This window comes from Triturus cristatus, chromosome 2_2, assembly GCF_964204655.1.
Source record: "Triturus cristatus chromosome 2_2, aTriCri1.1, whole genome shotgun sequence".
Classification (NCBI taxonomy): Eukaryota; Metazoa; Chordata; class Amphibia; order Caudata; family Salamandridae; genus Triturus; species Triturus cristatus.
The window spans coordinates 73,929,080-73,948,986 of NC_140582.1; the positions used below are offsets into that span (position 1 = coordinate 73,929,080).

The window sequence follows — 19,907 nt, forward strand, 5'->3', positions numbered from 1 at the left end:
GAGGGGGGGCGGGGGCCAGGGGTTCTGGCGCTAGGCGCGGACGGGCGCAGACGGGCTTGCGCGGCGCCCTCCATTAGAGGCCAAGTGGGAGGGAGGAGCAGCTGGGAGGCGGAAGCAGGGCGGCCAATGGGCGAGGGCGCAGGGTACAGAAGAGAAAAGGGGGCGAGGCCGCGGGAGCAGCGGCGGGAAGCGGGGAGCGGGCACAGAGGGCGAGGGAACAGAATCGGCAAAAACAGAGGGGCAGGAAAACGAAAAATGAAATAACAGCCAGAGGGGGAGAAAAAAACAGAGCAACAATACAATGAACAGAAACAGGTACCAGGGGCACACCAGCGGCGAACCCTAGTCAGCAGCAGTGGCAGTAGGCAGTCACGGGCAACCAGGAGGAGCCGTGCGACGTGGGGAGTGACCAGAGGTCAGGTCACACTCACTGCCACGCGGCGCCCTCCATTAGAGGCCAAGTGGGAGGGAGGAGCAGCTGGGAGGCGGGAGCGGGGCGGCCAATGGGCGAGGGTGCAGGGTACAGAAGAGAAAAGGGGACAGGGCCACGGGGAGCAGCGGCGGGAAGCGGGGAGCGGGCACAGAGGGCGAGGGAACAGAATCGGCAAAAACAGAGGGGCAGGAAAACGAAAAATGAAATAGCAGCCAGAGGGGGAGAAAAAAACTGAGCAACAATACAATGAACAGAAACAGGTACCAGGGGCACACCAGCGGCGAACCCTAGTCAGCAGCAGCGGCAGTAGGCAGTCACGGGCAACCAGGAGGAGCCGTGCGACGTGGGGAGTGACCAGAGGTCAGGTCACACTCACTGCCGCGCTGTGCCCTCCATTAGAGGCCAAGTGGGAGGGAGGAGCAGCTGGGAGGCGGGAGCGGGGCGGCCAATGGGCGAGGGCGCAGGGTACAGAAGAGAAAAGGGGGTGGGCCGCGGGGAGCAGCGGCGGGAAGCGGGGAGCGGGCACAGAGGGCGAGGGGACAGAATCGGCAAAAACAGAGGGGCTGGAAAACGAACAATGAAATAACAGCCAGAGGGGGAGAAAAAAACAGCAACAATACAATGAACAGAAACAGGTACCAGGGGCATAGCGGCGAACCCTAGTCCGCAGCAGCGGCAGTAGGCAGTCACGGGCAACCAGGAGGAGCCGTGCGATGTGGGGAGTGACCAGAGGTCAGGTCACACTCACAAAGCTGTCTCCACCCCCTTGTAGTGTGTCTGGAGCCAGGTCAGGGCAAGGCAGGACCTTGTGCACTACAAAGACTATCCTTTGAAGTTTGCCTACTTCAAAGGCAGAAAGGGGTATAGGTATTGGACCTGTGACTTCACATTTTTAGAACAATTCTAGATCAAGAAGAGATTCCGCCAAAAAAAAGAGCTGGAGAAGTTGTAGGAGGGGAACTGTCACTCTGCTTGTTGATGTGTTTGGCTGCCCTACTGCTTGCGGTTTCTGTCTTGGACAGTAAAAGGACTGGAGTATGCTTTCTTATCCTGTTTGTCAAGGTTCTCCAAGGGCTTGTGTATGCTTGCCTCCTGTTAATCAGTCTCAGGGTCATCAAAGACTTTGCCTTCAACCCATGAACTGCTCTGCTCCAGCTTCGACGCAGGCCCTTCTGTGCGGCTGAAGATTCAGCACATCACCTGCTCGCAGCTAAGAAGATCAATGCAGCACCTGTTTCGCCGCCGCCACATCGACCCCAGGGTGCCCGGATTTTCCACGCATCACACCTCTGGGCTAAGTCTTCATCGATGTTGCCCAGCAGTAGAGAACCGAGGCCACGTGTCTGAAACTCAACACATCACGACTCCTCGCAGAAAGAAATTAATGCATCACCACCCCTCACAGCAAGGAATCGACGCTTCACTTCCTCTGAACTGCAGCAAGGAATCAACGCATCACCTCCTCTGGCTGTAGGGAATCGATGCATCACCTCCCCTGAGAGTAAGGAATCGTCGCATCACTGTGTTTTCAGCACCTCATCTGCCCTACGCCTGTTTTCATCCTTGATTGTGGCACATCCCAGGTACTTTGCACTAAAAGGTGACGCATCCATAGTTTTCTATAAACTGAACTATTTGGAACCTTTGAAAAGTTATATCTTTGCTTGTGTATGTTGGATTTTTGTTCTTTTGGTCTTGTTTTACTTAGATAAAAATTGGTTATTTTTCTAAACTTGCTGTGGTGTTCGTTTGTAGTGTTTTCACTGTGTTACTGTGTGTTTATGTACAAATGCTTTACACATTGCCTCTGAGATAAGCCTGACTACGCGGGTCAAGCATTTGAGGAAAGGCATGATGACACCAAAGCAAATTTGAAAAACTGCCTCGCATAGATGGCACAATGGATGTCAGAACATTGGCTGAAATTAAACGCAGGGAAATCAGAAACCCTGCTCTTTGGAGGAGCCAATCTGATTTGGGATGCCACCTGGTGGCCACAAACCCTGGGAGATGCCCCAGCACCCAAGCAATGTGCTAAAAACGTAGGCATCCTCATTGATAATACCCTTTCTATGAAGGGCCATGTGAGGACCCTGTGTAGAAGGGGCTTTGCAACTCTGAAATTGGTAAGAAGACTCTTGCCCTGGATCCCACTGGAATGTAGAAGAACAGTTACACAGGCCCTGCTCATCAGCAAGCTAGATTATGGCAATGCTCTGTTCGTCGACATGGCAGACTACCTCTTTGCACGCCTACAGGTGCTACAAAACGCTGCAGCCAAACTGGTGTGCAATAAAAGCAGACTGAGTTCAGCATCGATGTGCATGAAACACCTCCACTGGCTACCCATGCGACAAAGAGCAGTGTTTAAGCTGCTCAGTCATGCACATAAGGCACTGCACTGTAGTGGACCAAGAATTTTACAGAATAAAATTGAATTCTACGTTCCCACGAAGTGCCTACGGTCACTCCATCAAGCGCAGGCTAGGACAAAGCGTATAAGGACAGTGAGGGCAGGAGGACATTCATTCTCATATTTCGCAGCAAAGAAGTGGAACGAACTACCTCAAGACCTACGCCTTATGGCTGACTATTTAGTTTTTAGGAAAAAAATTCAAACTTATCTGTTTCCCAAGACCCAATATCTGACAGATCTATTACTCCTGCTGGCAGTTGTACGACGAATTCTTGCTACCTAGCGCCGTGATATCCTTCGGGATGATTGTTAGCGCTCTATAAAATAAATAAATAAGCTACCAATGGGGTAAGTAGGGGTTATCTTGGGTGTGTAATTCCCTTACCTTGGCTAGAAACAAGGGTCCCTACTTGGACAGGGTGCAAGTCACTGTTAACTAGAGACCCTTATTCCACTTGCATTATACATTATATATTTAGATCATATGGTACATGCTCCAAGTCATGCATTAAGGCTTTTGAAGGCATTTCAATGTATGCTTTCAACTTTGACCTGAGACTATCTAGCATCGTGTTTTATTTATTAAAGTTTCTTTTTTATTGTAGCAGAATATCTCACAAATTCTCTCACAAAAGCATTTCACACTGCCAATAGAGTATGACTTGAGGTTCAAAAGCAAGACTGGGTGAGAGGCTCAAACCTGGCATGCAGCAAGATGAGAACTCCATTTTATATACAAATAGATGTCAACGTATGCTTTTGATCGAAACATGTTTTTTTTCTCTGTACGACCAGTGCACAAAGAGGAAAGTAGGCTATTGCCTTTCACATGTTTTCTAGTACCGCCAATACCACAATTAGCTTCTAGACCAAATCTACCATTGTGCAGAGCAAACGTTGCTACATTTATCAGCCCTACAAACATATTCACTGCTCATTCCACTTTCAAACAAAAATATGCGCAGAGCAAAGCTGTTCATGTGACAGACACCTGTAGCAAGACTGGCAGCTGGGGCAGAGTTCTATGTTTTTAGGCCTCTGCTTGCAGAGAAGAAGTGCAGCTAGTCATGGGTGAGGTGCAGTAGCAGAGCTCTGGGAGTGTTTGGGGTCATGAGTGATTGGGGTCATGGGTGAGGCGCAGTAACATATTTCAGTGAGGTCATGGGCCGGGTGCAGTAGCAAAGCACTGTGGGTCATGGGTGATTGGGGTCATGGGTTAGGTGCAGTAACAGAGCTTTGAGGGGTCATGGGTGATTGGGGTCATGGGAATTGGGATCATGGGTGAGGTGCAGGAGCAGAGCTCTGGGGGTCATGAGTGATTGGGGTCATCGGTGAGATTCAGGAGCAGAGCTCTGGGGGTCATGGGCGATTGGGGTCATGCGTGTGGTGCAGTAACAGAGCTCCTTGGAGTCATGAGTGATTGGGTGATGGGTGAGATGTAGTAGCAGAGCTCTTGGGGTCATGGGTGATATGGGTCATGCGCGGAATGCAGTAGCAGAGCTGTGGCGGGTCATGAGGTATTGGGGTCATGGGTGAGATACAGTAGCAGAGCTCTGGGGGTCAAAGATGATTGAGATCATGGGTGAGATGCAGTAGCAGAGCTCTTATGGGTCATGGGTGATTGGTGTCATGGCTGCGGTGCAGTATCAGAGCTTTGAGGGGTCATGAGTGATTGGGGTCATGGGTGAGGGTCAGTAGCGGAGCTATCTGAGGTCATGGGTGGGGTGCAGTAGCAGAGCTGTTGCGGTCATGGTTGATTGGTGTCATGGGTGAATGGGGTCATGGGTGAGGTGCTGTAGCAGAGCTCTGGGGGTGCATGCCTGATTGGGGTCATGGGTGAGATTAGTAGCAGAGCCCTGGGGGTAATGGGTGATTGCGGTCATGGGTGATTGGGGTCCTGGGTGAGATACAGTAGCAGAGCTCTGGGGGTCATGGGTGATTAGGGTCATCTGTGAGATGCAGTAGCAGAGCTCTTGGTGGTCATGGGTGATTGGGGTAATGGGCGCCATGTAGTAGCAGAGCTCTGGGGGTCATGGATGAGGTGCACTAACAGAGCTCTGGGGGGTACTGAATAATTGGGGCCATAGGAAAGGTGAACAGCTCTGTAGAGTCGTGGGTTAGGTGCAGTAGCAGAGATCTGTGGGAGCTATAGACTTTGAAAATGACAATCAAGCTGCTAGTTTTTTAAAGAGGTGCACCAGCAGAAATGCCCGCACTTCGTAACAAGTGAACATCTGAAGATGCTGCTGGTTGTGAACGAGGTGCACTGGCAGAGCTATTCTTGGGGCTGATTTTAAGATTAGCAGAAGCTGGAGCTGGTTGTGATTGAGGTTCACTGGTAAAGCAATTGTGTACTAATCTGTATCACCACAATATATTTCTACACAAGACGTTCATAGGGTATAGCTACAAATGTGATAGGGGTAGCAACTGGATGTGGAAAAATAAATATACTGTAAAGCCCGGCCAATATTTTTATTTATTGGTGCTGGTGCCATGGTGACTTATCATTTCATCCAGTATGCAAAAAGCGACTAGTAGGTTGTTCTGGAGAGATTTTTGTGATTGGTTGAAATAGAAAGGCATGCAGCGCTCATGGAATGGAGTTTTCATTTCTCTTGTGCTATTTGATCATCTGTTGCTCGCATTGGTAGCCCACTGGTTCTGGGAGAAATAAAGCACATTTGTACCCGGAGCACTTTTAGGCAGTTGTGATAGTCGTGTGACCCGCGTCAATATGGAGACGATTGATGGCAAGGTGGCCTTTGTCATAGCAGGGCTCTGTGTGTCACAGCCCTCCTCGCATTACAGTGATTAATTACCTGGACGCAATTTTCAGCAGGAAGGATAAACAGATGGCAATAGCTAAGCAGAGTAAACAAACTAAAATAAACTTGGGTACTGAGTGATATTTTTGTTGCCAAATGTGAGAAAGGCATCTGCTTTTGTGACACCAGGAACCTAAAAATAAGACACCATGAACATCAAATATATGTTTAACACGCTATATGGATCATGTACTTGTATAATTGAATTTTCGAGTAAACAGGAATACAAAAATAAGTAATTATATAGATAGCTTGCTCCGTGCACATAGGGCGCCATGTTTTTGGTACTGGTCCTTCATTTCAAATTAATGCATTTTGGGAGTTGAGGTTCTCATTTGATTCATTTAATGAATGCTAGGTTATGTTATGTAATCAGCAGTTGTACAGCACTGTCTACCATTTTCGGGGCACCAAAGGAAAATCCTTAATATGGGCAAACTTTCATACATTTCTGGGATTTCCAAACATTGGTTGTGTATGATTTTAGTTGTGCATGCTCAGTAGACATCCTGTCTAGTTCCACTGAGCTGAGTGATCAGCTAGCAATAGCCCGACCTGTAAGGATTGTTTTCTAGTTATCATCACTACCCTGATAAAGGGCTATGGTGTGGTATGTTGTTGTGTGTGGTGGGAGTACTAGAGACTTGGCAGTGCTTTTCTAACTATTCGACTTTTGTTTTATGTTGTGTACATGAGGATGTCAGGAGTCTATCTATCATGAGAAAGTCAAACTATAAATGTGTTTGGAAAAGTCCTGGTTACTAAGCATTGAGTATTATTGGGTGGAAGTGGCGAGTGCTGTTGATGGGTAAAGTGATAGCCAACAACATGGCATGTGTGGGTGTGCTAAATGAGTGTACGAATTCTGTCTTAAATATTATGTTGGCTGCTAGTGCATGATGTGTCATGGTTTCAAGTGCTGGTGTGAGCAGAGTGATATCCAGTAAAATGTTGTATATTTGTTGGATGAAGGTAAGGTGTGCAGTCTAATATGCTGTGTGCTTCTTGCCCTGTCACACTGCTATATTACAGTAATGCTTGGTGGCAGGTGTTTGGGTTGCTTGTATGTTTACATGTATATATATAGTGGCAGCCTAGCTAGAGATAGCTGAACATAATCACAAATTGTAGGAAGCTGGGCGTGCATATACTATAACAAAGTAAGGTATAGTGCGCACAGAGTCCAGTGGAACCCCAAAATTAGGCAGAGGTAAAAGGAGATAATGCCTTACTCTCTATTTGTGGTAGTGTGGGCGAGCAGTAAGACTTTATAGAGGGTAGTGTTACGCATTTATTGTACACACTCAGGCAAGAGAAATGATGTCAAACACTCAAAGACTGAACTCAGACCAATTTGTTTGTATAAACATATTATTTAGTTATATTTTATTTTCTAGAACCAAGCCAGGCATGGCACAGGTAGGTACAATAATACTGTGCAAGATTGTATGCAGTGAATTACAGTTGAATACAGGTTAAAATGCAGTTGGTCCATTTACAGGTAAGTCAACAGTCAAAATTACTTTTCAGTTACTTTGTAGATGACTGTGTACGTTACTTCTTGGATTACTCTTTAAGTCACTTTTGCTAATCAGTGTGATATGCCTAGATATCACACTGGGACATTTCCTAGACAAAAGGTAAGTCATTCAGTTTTTACACATAAGCAGTTTCTTAGGTTTGTCATTTAAACCAACTCTACACTTAGAAGATTTTTCACAGAAAAGCAGTCAATGCAGTCCTATGGGAGAAAACAGTGTTATAGGTTTATCGGTAAGTATTTAGGTTTTGGAGTTCCCTCTTCTGGAGTTAGAACCAGGGTTCCCCCAGGGTCGAGGATGCACTCTTGAAACACCCTCACCGGCACTAGGGCGGCCGGTGCAGAGTTCTGAGGCCCATGTTATCCAATGGCGGATAGGGGGCCTCCGGTTGGTGGCTGTTCACGGGCAGGTCACTTGGATGTGGGAGCAAAGCTCCTGCTGTTACGCTCAGGGCAAAAGGGGATCCGATTTAGCACACAATGTGCACCCTCAGCAGCACAGGGGCGGCCGGGTGCAGGGTGCTGTTTTGGCATTGGGTGCTCAGTTGATTTCAATGGGGATTGCCGGTTTTGGTTTATAGCTGCAGACTCAGTTCAGGAAGTCTTCCAGGAGGAACCAACAGCTGGACAGGTAAATTGGAGTGCTCAGGGACGTAGGTGCACCTCAGATCCTCTTCTCCAGGGCTCAGGGCGGCCAGATGCAGGGATGCCTTTTTTGAGGTTGGATTTCACCTTACCGGGCCACTTGCGGTTGAGGGGGGTCTCCACGCAGAGGCTGCAGGCAACGTCAGGGAGTCCTGGAGGGGTCAACCCATGGTGGACTCGGACTCTAAAGTGCTGGGGGGCCTCGCTGGGACTGGTGAGCCACTCGGACTTGGGCCTTAGGCATCGGGTGCAGTGGTGGTTCCAGGCGTCGGGTTTCTTTGTCCTCAGCAGGCTCTGAGTCATTCTTTGGTGATTCTTTTGAACAGAGCTGCTGTTCACAGGAGATCCGTTGTTTGTTAAAGGCAGTCAGTCCTCCTATGAGTCCTGGAGGTTGCTGGCTGCAGTACAAGGTGACTTCTGGCGCAGGATCTCTGAAAACTGCAGACCGGCTGGTGGGGCTGGGGCCAAGTCAGTTCTTCTCTGCAGTCACCTCTGCTGGGCATCTTCTTTCGTCCTTCTTCTTCGTAGGTTGCGGGAATCTTTCTTTGGTGATTCTTTTGAACAGAGCTGCTGTTCACAGGAGATCTGGTCTCTGTTGAAGGCAGTCAGTCCTCCCAAGCGTGCTGGAGGTCGCTGGCAGCAGGACAAGGTGACTTTTGGTGCAGGATCTCTGAAAACGGGCTGGTAGAGCTGTGGCCAAGTCAGTGTTTCTCTGTAGTCTTCTCTGCTGGGGGTCTTCTTTCGCCCTTCTTCTTCATAGGTTTCGGTAATCTGCCTTCTTGCTTCAACGCTTCCCCCTAAATACTGTATTTAGGGGGTGTTATAGGGGTCTCGAGGTCAGTAGCCAATGGGCTACTGACCTTAGGTGACTACACCCTTGATGTGCTCACCCCGCGTGGGGGAGTGGGCACAATCCATAATCCTCATCGGAGGGCGCCTGCCACCTGCAAGATGGCAGGCACTGAAAAGTGGGCTTCACATCGCCTTCCCCACCTGAGTGGTGGGGTTGGCAGAGGTGGGCACACCATCTGGGCTCTGCTAATGTTTCCCGCCTGTCTTCCTGCTGAAAAGGAGGGGAGACAAGAAGGGGGCCTGCTTCTGTTAGCAGATGGCTCTTCCTGGCCTGGGGGAGGTGTGACCACCTCATCCCAGGAAAGGCTTTGTTTCTGGGCTCAGGGATCGAAGGATCCCACCTCAGGAGTCCAGAAACATGTCTTGTGGTGGCAGGCTGGTGTGTACAAGTCAGAGAACCCACCAGAGGTTGGTCGTTTTTCAGGGGACATCTCTAAGATGCTGTCTGAGTTCATTGTATAATAAATCCCACACTGGCATCAGTGTGGGTTTATTATGCTGAGAGGTATGCTACCAAACTTCCCAGAATTCAGTAAAGTCATTATGGTGCTGTGGAGTTCGTAGTGACAAACTCATAGACCATATACTCTTCATGGCTTTACTGCACTTACAATGTCTAAGAATGGACATAGACACTGTAGGGTTCCAGTGTTCATGCAACTGTACCCTCACCAGTGGTATAGTGCACCCAGCTAGAGGGGTGTCTTACCTATACCATATGCAAAAGAAACAATTGATGGACGGAATGTTGGACAATGCAAACATTCACCCCCAGTCACAAGGATCTAGGTTTAATCCATCATTATTTTGCTCCCCACACCACCCCAGTTTGGACCCAGCCATATGCAAATCAGTCTTGACCCTGTTCCTTGTGGGAACTGTCCAGCCTGAACTGCCAAGCCAGGTCCTCCCTGGACTAGAAACAAGCATCCTGGGACCGGTTTCAGGGCATCAACATTCATCATCAGCCAGGCTAGCTTGAATCCAGTGGTATAGTGAGCACGGGGCCCACGTCTGGGCATACCCTCCCCACACAGGGCAACATATACAAAAGAAACAATTGATTGATGTAATGTTGGACGATGCACAGGGTCAAGGCTGATTTGCATATGGCTGGGTTCAAACTGGAATGGTGAGGAAAACAATTATGGATTTAGGCCCAGATCTCTGTACTGGGGTGAATGTATGACATTGTTCTGCATTCTGTCCATCAATTGTTGTTTTTGCATTTACCTATACCATAGGCAGTGGGCTGCAGGCATGGCACACAGGAATGTGTGCCATGTCGACTCTTCACTTTTCTCTGCACCAACACGCCGCCTGCAACGGCAGTGTGTGTGTTAAGGTACAGGATCTCTAAGTGTGGCACAATGGGTGCTGCAGCCCTTAGAGGCCTTCCCTGGTCACAGTACCCATGGTACCTTTTATAAAGGACTTACATGTGGCCAGAGAGGTGCCAATTGGGGGTACAAAGATACAGTTTTGGGAAAGAACACAGTCCTGGGAACCTGATTGGCAGGTACCCGGGGAACATCAAGTCAAAGTGCATCAGAAATCTGGCAAAAAGCGGAGGGAGGGGGGTTACTGGAACGCAGCTTCCTACACAAATGCCCACTAATGTAGAGGGTAACATGTGCCAAAATCACCCACTTTAAGGCATGGGTAGTACCAAATTAAATTAGCCACATCACAACTTTATGATTGTGTGACATCTCCCATCAACCCCTGCAAGAGTGCCAGTCTTTGCCTGAAGTGCAGGTGATGGGGGGTGACGTCTTTACATTTGTGTTGAGTATCTAATGCCGCCTAAACTATGAGCCAGAATGAACACAAATGTAAAAGAATTAAAAAAATTACTTAGTTCTTGAAGCTCCACTTTTCGGCAGCATGGCGCAGTCGACAAATAAAAATGATGATGCATAATTTGCTTTGAGTGGCTGATTCGACCCACTCACACCGTCAGCACCACAGGCAGTGAGGGCCTGTGATGCACTTTGGGAGGTGCGGCAAAGAAAGTGTTAGAGTTTCTATATAGCTAACTTGGTAAAAGTAAGTGAAATTAGCAAAATAACAGTGGAAGCAGCAAAGTTGGTGATGCAAGCATGGCCTATGCAAGATTTTATTTATGCCAAATGAGGGTCAAAACTGGACATTACAGCAGTATCTAAACAATCTTTCAATGGACCGTATTTCATCGTCCCCTTCCAGGCAGAAAGAGGATATGTTTTGAGGAGGAGTTCCACAAGCACCTCTCAGGATCCTAATTGCAGATTATTTCAGGCCCAGTGACCCCTAGTTTGGTCATTGCTCAAACTAGCTTGCTGCCCTGACAGACAAGAGTACTCCTACCCGTCCCATTTTACCCTCTTGATCTCCCCCTCCGTGTGATTACAATACTTTCTGTGTAATAATTTGATAACAAAGGGTTGTAATGGGGAATGTCCCTTTCCTGTTAGAAGTAATTTCGTCAAATGTAGTCCAAGGACTTGTCAGGCATTGACACCAGTCTTTCCTGTATCTCACATCTGACTTTGTTAGCCAAGGGCTTAAAGACTGAAGTGGCTATGTATGTATGTATCGCTTCTGAGACCTTTTAGTTCATTTATATGTTTTGTTGCGGGGATTCTGCTCATGCACAGAACTATGCACAGGAAACCAGGACCTCAGTGAATTGTGGTGTACCAAAAAACTCACCTCTGTACCCAGAACCCCTATCCGACTAGCATCAGTGTCTCATTCATTCTCCGTATCATCTCAAAGCTACCAATGATTAGACAACCCAGAACAAGCGACTTAGAGTACTCTCGGGAATGGTGGGAATCAGAAACACCTTTTCGTTATTATTCTCATATCAGTCCACAACAAGAGTAATCAGAGACACGGAAAAGTTTAAAATGTTTATTTTTAACTACGTGCTCTAAGATGCAGTACTTTGGCTAACATAAGCAGACAAATGATTAGAAATAAAACCATCAGCATTGTTACAATTCCATTGAAAATGAAGGGAGAAATCATATTACAAGTGATAGTGGAAAACAGGTCCTATAATACCTTGTGAACCACCCTCCCTTGGATATTAAACTAGTTTTATAAACTAATAGAAGGTCTCTGGGTTTGAATGGGGAACCCCATACCTTACCCATACCTCAAAGATCAACTTAGGTGAATCACATCACAGGATCAGCTCTGCTCTCTGTGTCTGGAAAGGTTTTCTCCAAGTGCCTCAATCATGCATGCAAATGCAATATTAAAGGCACCCGAGTTTCAGATATTTGCAGCTGTGTGCTTGTTGTGTCTAGAGTGTGGGCCGATCAACCTGAATTTAACAGCATACATTGTTATTTGACCTTGACAGCTTCTGCACACAGTGTTCAGACTAAGGTCGCGGTGCACGTCTAGGGATGTGAACAACAGACTGTTCTCATGTGAAGAAAAAGCAAGCAAGCAGTTTTACTTGTAATAACAGCTACCTGTAGTGTCGTGTGCAAAAATCTGCAAAGTGGAAAGATGGCGTTTAACTTCTAAAGCGCTTCAATGAATAGCAGACACAAACTCCTACACTACAAATTCCTGCGCCGTATTTATTTCACCCTGATGAAGCTACATCGACTGGACCCCACTAAACCCCACTCATGCGTGAAATGCGCCGCACCACATGCAGACTTCCAGCACATGACATGGACCTGCACGCACATCCATGCTTACTGGGTCGAGGTACATCACACACTTAGCCTTATGCTGGGCGCGCCCCTTGCCCCTGACCCGGCGGTTGCACTCCTTGGATACACGAAAAAGATTGCGCGCCCACATAGGAGGTTTACCTCCCTGGCCCTGCTATTGGCCAAACGGGAGATAGCGCTACACTGGGGCACACGGGCCAAACCCTCCGTGTCTGCCTGGCTACGCAGCTTAGCACATTGCAACACGAACTGGGACACCTACATTCAGGACATCTCATCCACCTCCAAGCCGCAAGACATTTGGGGCCCATACAGGACATATCTCGCTTCTCGCAACGCGCCAGCAGGAGACGTCACGGGCAGTGATCCCGACCCAGCTGGTATCGGCTAATCATCTACCCTGCCTCTTCCCACCCACGACACCTGCCTGTGTTACCACGCTAACTCTCCCTCCCTCCGGAATGACATTTTGTCTCCCCCACTGGCAAAGTAATGGCGCTCTTTCATCGACCCGCGCCTGGGCCTCACCCCCTCCTCTCCTTGCCCTGGAGGCACTATTGCAGACGCCACATGATACATTTGGTTCTGCTCGACGCTACAAATGGCACTAATCCGGACTGTGTTCGCTGTACTTACGATTCACTTGTATGTTCTTTATTGCTGCGCTACTGCCACACTGTGTACATGTATGGAGTTAATTCATGCCCGGCCACTGCTCTGTCAAAACTTGCTTCATGTGTGGCGAGAAGCGCTACACTAAGTAGTTTCGAGATGGTGTCATATGCGACTGTGTTGTGTTATGATGTGTATTGTTGGAAATTCCAAAAATAAAGTTTAAAAAAAAAAAAAAGAAAAAAAAAACTTCTAAAGCGCTGATGCTAACATAGCAATGTGTGCCCATAAAACCCTGTCTCCACTACAGTGTAGTAAACTATGCATGTCTGTTTATCTGTATGTCAGTCTGTGTATGTTGGTTTGAGAACATGAGTGCTGAGATCTCCCCAGCTTGCCCAATATATTGTCATTTCAAACTTTCCTTTAGGGCCCAGTTCTTCAGTGTATACCACCACAAGGACCACTTATAACACGTACCCTCTGCATAGTTTGTGATTATGGGTCTAATCCTGTCGGAGCATACTCTACACAGGCCACGTTCTGTGTCCCTTACAGCTGTAGGAAACAAGTTTTATAGGAGCAGAGTCCCCAACCACTTACACCTCTCTAGAACATACACTGTCTTTTTGCATACATAGTGGGCTAACCTTTGACTCTTGCCTATTTCTCTCTATCCAGATGCACATAGTGTTGGAGGACTCCAAAGATTTCCTAGCAAAGCAGCTGGTTGGATCCAAGGACACCGACTGCCTTTGTGCCACTGAGCAGAAGACCGTCTCTTGGTCGGTGACACCAAAAGCACTAGGTGAGTGTCCACCTCATCTCCATGTTGCATGTTGGTGTTGCCAATACTAGTTGGCTTCTCCATCCCTTGAGTACCATATTTGTTCACTTTGAAAATGTTTCTGTAAATATATACATTTTTACCCCTTATAAGGTACTGAAAAATCGGATTTTTTTTTAAATAAAATAAATAGTTTCACTGATCCATGTCGGACATGCCAGTGTTTTATGCAACCGCTGTGCAGTGTGAAACTGTTTGTTCTATATAATCCATATCTACATGGGAGAAGAAGTTGGAAGAAGCCTGACAGACTCAAGGAGAGTAAGATGCTCACCCACAACGTACAAATGGTATTTTATAGAGCCTGAACCCAGATCACACCTGGCCATAATGCTGGAAACTGAAGTTATTTACCCGTCACAGAAAAATAATTAAACAAAAGCGGTCAAGTAAATCGCCCTCAAACACACACAGGCCTTCCTGCAAACACCAGTAAAACCCCACTGAAGGGGAAACATACCCTTGTGAGTGTAAGCATATAAATACTGCTAAATACATATAACTCGGTTCTACTATTCTTTATGCATTCCTTATCAAAAAGCATGACCGAGGTCACAAATAATTAGAAATTCATTCTAATGAACTAAAATGCCATCCAAAGAAAATGAAGTGAGCAAAAAATAAATAATTATTTCTAATTTAAGTGGCCAACACCAAGCAGGTGTGTTATAGAAGGTAGCAGCATAGAAGTGCAGAGTAGTAAAGCAAATCAACTCCAATCAGTAAAATGAAGGAATTCACATGTGCACCAAGTAGAGATGTAAGCACACTGATTTGTGCCTGAATTTTTCCAGCTTGAGATAGTGAAATACTCAAATAGAATATTAATCTAGCACATATGTAAATTCTAGTGATCAACTTTTAAAGATAAGTAACATTCTTACATATCTGGCTGATAAGGAGTCCAGGATTATAAACAAATAACAAGGGGAAGCACTCCAAATTATTATATAGTTTATAATTCTGTGATTCCACAAACTGTATTAAAGTTCCAAACGTTGGTGTTGTAGTAACATCAACACGATGTTGTATTCATTAATCAACTTGAACAGAGACTGTCTTTAAAGAAAGAATCAGTATTTATTCTCGAGTTTTTCTTTAAATAGCATACATCGGGGGCGTGCTCTGGCCACCAAGGAAGATGGCCGCCTAACGTGAGAGCTCCGTGGCGGGACGGACCCCTGAGGAAAGCGGAGCTCTCACCAACGAGCAACGGGTGCACTTGGCTCCATTCTTCATCCTCCTAAAGGTCTCTGGACCAATGTGGCCTGTATTTCGCGGTGAGAAAAAAGGACTATTCTCACCTCAAATCGACGACGGAGTGCAGCCTCCTCTGGGCCTCAACTCGCCTGCCAATCCTCGCTGGTTGCGTCTGCTGTGGCCGCGCCTCTTGTTTCTGTCGAGGCCGCAACCCTGCTTCTGCCAGCGCGCAGCAATGCCTTGCATGGAAACGGAAGTCTCTTCATTTTGAATGCAGTACCAGGTCTCTTCACATACTGTCAGGTACATAATTAGGTGACAGGAATTTTTATGAGAGGAATTTGATACCACACATACCGAAACTGAGGAGACAGCACATTTCTTGGTTTCGCTTCTCCCAAAATAATGACAGCTGTTGGCGTTTTTATACAAATTCAGTGATACAAATTTCCCCATTATTATTTGGAGGTTTTTTTGAAGGAAGAGTTAGTGAACAGCGCTTTCAGATACTATTCATGTTACCTCAGCACTAAAGCCTATGTGACTGGAGCCATTAACTACTGTTCGCCTAGAGCGTCTTTCTAACAATTGATTTTGGTCATGATGCGTCTTGAGTGTGAGAGGGAAATTTCTACGCCATAAACATACGCCATACACTAAGGTTTCAGAGCATTCTGTTAGTCTTGCACTAAATTTTTTAAGTAGCTTTCAATGCTCTAAAGGAAACGCCTCACAGAAATGTCTCAACGCTGTCTCTCAGCTCCTTCATGTTAAACTTACCTCACTCCTCTTTTGAAGGTTTTGTGCTTTTATCTAACTAATGCGCATGATCCCATATAGCGCGTCTGACAGAAGGAGGGGGTGAGCAACGATATAACTGATAACTTATTTGTTAATTTCAAACTCTTCCTTGGGAATTTGCTCTCTTATATAACTACATGTGTGGCTGCCTCTCAGAAGTGCCTCAGTCCTCTCACTCAGCTTCTTCATCTTAAACTGGCCTCACTCCTTTGTTGAAGGTCCTGCGCTTTATCCATCTGGTGTGCATGTCTCCTTATAGCACCCTGGGTCGAAGGAAGGGGTAGGTAATGATCTAGCCACTACTCTATTTGCTCATTCCTACGCTCCCTCTGGAAAATGCAGCTACACTTTATCATTATCTCCAAGTAATTTTTTCCTGTAGAAGTAGAAATCAACACAAATGGGTCCATGACAGGATTGTCTTCGACTTGCCATAAGTTTTTTTTAATTTTAAATGTGCCTAGCTTTTCTGTGAAAATAATACACTCTTCCTAAATTGGCACTCACGACTCAACGTGAAGCTGGTGAATGCAGGGAAAAGAATAAACTAAGATTAAGTCGTCAACGATCGGCGTGAAAGGGACACAAAAGTGTCTACTTGCAATCACATTAAGACGCGTACAGCCACTCTTATGTTACTTTCTGTGTACTGGTCAAACTTAACCTCTTCAATGCCCATGACGAGATAGTCTCGTCATGGAGCACGGTTGCGCTGTGCCCATGACGAGACTATCTCGTCATGAACCCCACCCACTAGTGCAACGCCCGGCACAGGAGGGGGAAAGGGCGTGGCACTGAAGGGGGTAAAAAAGGGAGAATGTCTGGTAACAAATCCGGCAACAAACCTGCTAAACCACTTCTCTTTACAGAAGTTCTCAAACAATCCAATAAGATGCCCACAAAAGGAGGCGCCTCCTCTGCAAGTAACTCACCTCAGACTACACCTTCTTCTACTGACTCCATATCAACAGAGACCATGGAACGCATCCTACATGAAATATCAGGGATAAGTCGTCGGTTGGAAGGTATGGACGCTACCATATCCTCTTTGGCTACAGAAACCAAGTCAATTAGGGCAGATATTGTAGGTTTTCACACTAAATTTGAAGAGCTTGACTCTCGAATGCTAGTGATGGAAAATCACCTTGACTCATTACAAACAAGAGACCAAGAGCTTCTATTTCTTCATAGTAAAGTAGTTGATTTTGAAGATCGCAGCAGAAGTAACAACATTTGCTTCTTTGGATTTCCAGAAAATGTTGAACTACAAAATACAAGAGCATTTCTTTGTGACGTTCTTCCAAAACTGACTGCCATTTCTTTTACTCCACCTTTAGAAATTCAGAGAGCGCACTGAATTGACCCACCACGCAAAGACCCTGCAGCTCGCCCGAGACCGCTTATTGCATGCTTTCTCAGGCATGAACAAACTAGACAATTGTTGGCTACAGCTCGTTCGCAAAATTCCTTTTTGTATGATGGTCACCTTATTCACATGGCTGCTGATTTTTCTAAGGAAACAAATGACAGGCGTAAAGCATTTCTTGCCATGAGACCTCAGCTTCGACAACTAGACGTCAAATATGGATTATTCTAACCTGCACGTTTCCGCATCACTAGAAATGGAGAATCTAAGAACTTTTATGACCCAGAAGACCTACAAAAATTTCTGGACTGCCTGAAAATACAAGACATGGAGGTTCAGCATTCGCAACAAGAACAATTTCAATCTCAATCATCCTCTCACTTTTCTCCACAATTGTCAGATAACACACGACGAAACTTCAGCAACCCCAAGCATCGTGGCAAAGACTTGGAAAGGTCCGGCCGTTCCCAAGAAGACAAGAATTCAGCTCTGCAATCTGTTTCTGCTTTTACACAAGAACCACACAGAGACAAATCCAGGTCCCCTCTCAAATCCACTTCAGATGCGGACTGAACTCTAATTACTTGATTAGTCTGATGTTACTATATTGATCTGCAGTTTAAAGAAGATCTTACATTAATATATGATACTTCTTCACTACGATAAGTATTGTGTTTGCCTCGTATATTTTTTATTTTTAATAGAAATGTTTTTCAAGTCATGTTTAGTATGCCGCCTTGGAATATATTTCTCTGTTTTATATTCATATAACTTTCCATTTCTAGTATCCTCATTCTCACCTATTACTTTTCATATATAATGTTATATAATATTCATCTAGGTTACAATATATTACATTAATCTATGTTATCCTATCTTATATTTATAATTATAATTAGAGGAAGCTTTCGGATAAAGCTTAAGTCTCTCTCACTCACATAAATGTTATAAGCAAATTACTTGATATGACAGGAATTCAGTGTTCGGATTTTTACGGTATCATTTTATTATATGTATGTAATTCTATATTTCAAAGGCTTTTTCTTCCCCATGTTTTTTATCCGCTTTTCCAGCATGTTTCGTTGCATTCTATTAATTTAAGCTGCAATGAATTATCTGTATTTATATTATTCTACTTAATATTTATTATGTTGAACTTAGAGTAAACTCCAGTTTACTTCTCCTAGACCTTCCCTTTATTAACATAATCTCTATCCACACTTTACATTCTACCACAAGGCAATGATGCTCAAACCTTTATTAATATCTCATAATGCATTGTACTGCTCTACTTCAAAACTCTAATGTTTTAGTCTAGTCAGCCTCTTCTTTGTCACTTTTAATATTCTACATCATATTATACCAATTTACACTACATTCAGCTGCATACATTTCAGTTTTTAATTATTCACTTTTATATTTATAAAGTTTAATTTGCAATGCTTTACCACCATCTCATTTTACACAATTTATATATATCCCCCCAGTTCAACTCATGAAATTATTATCTCTCTTTATTTATAGTAATGAAACTTATAATTCTTTTCTCCCATTATTTACTTCATATTCTCTTATTTTGTGCTCCTTAGTTGGATTAATGTGCTATCATAGGATTTTCTCTTGAAATCACTATTAACCCTACTAATGATCTAACTTTCTGATGGGGTCTACCCCTGCGGCGTTGCTCCAGTGAGCCCAGACCCGCGGTTAACAGTTTAGGGTCCCCAGTCCTGTCTCACTCCCACTCTCCTTTTCATTTCAGCCTCATTCCATTCCCCCACATAACTTGTTGCATTGTTTCTACTTTACTATTTATCTAGACTATTTTTTCTCTATTTCTGATTGTCTTTTAATTTCAACATACTGCTGTCTTCGTGGTAAGCCAGAGTACCCCCTCTGCTATTCGGCCCTTTATCCTCTCATTGTATTCTCACTAATTTATTGTTCTTTTGCTTCGACAACTACATTGATTCCTGAACTATTAATTCATTTTGACAGTATTTCAGTATGATGAGCAATCATCCTCTATCTACCATTACGGAATGTCCATGGTCTCACCAATTACATTAAAGGAAAAAAGTTCTTTCTTATCTTCAATCCAAACATGTAGATGTGGCTTTATTACAAGAAACACACTTAGATGCGCTAAAATCTGACAAACTCTGCAGTGATTGAGTGGAGAAGGTCATTCACAGCAGCATCCGAAAAGGTGAACCCACAGACACTAGCCCTATCCGCAAGTGTGGAGTTGCAATCCTTATTCGCAAATCACTTCCAGTCACGTTCTCCAAAACATGGTCGGATCCTGACGGCCGCTATGTGTTTGCTAAATTGAGTATTGGGAATTCTTACATCTGCTTAGGATCAGTTTATGCTCCAACAGGCACTACAAAATCATTCTTCCTCCAGTTGAACCGCCTACTACAGAGATTGATGCCTCACAATATCTCATTGGTGGGGATTGGAATCTGGTACAAGAGACTATTCTTAACAAGACAGGTCCGTTAGACAAAGGAAATGCGGCAGATAGAGCTACAGTAAATGATATACTTTCAGATAACAGATTGGTTGATCATTGGCTTCTCAGTCATCCAACACACACAGAATACACATTCTTCTCTCGTACCCATGGCACATTTTCTCGCTTAGATTACTTTTTGACATCACATAAAGCGGTTCAACTGACA

General features: G+C 45.2%; 1 protein-coding gene across 1 annotated transcript in view; it reads left to right on the top strand.

Moving 5' to 3' along the window:
* Nucleotides 1-19,907, top strand: part of LOC146861876 (alpha-2-macroglobulin-like) — a 1,085,963-nt gene that overhangs the window by 642,874 nt on the left and 423,182 nt on the right. Inside the window, exon 21 of the mRNA XM_085641046.1 lies at nt 13,688-13,814. Within this exon, the coding sequence (XP_085497172.1) occupies nt 13,688-13,814 (127 nt within the window). The remainder of the gene's footprint in view (nt 1-13,687; nt 13,815-19,907) is intronic.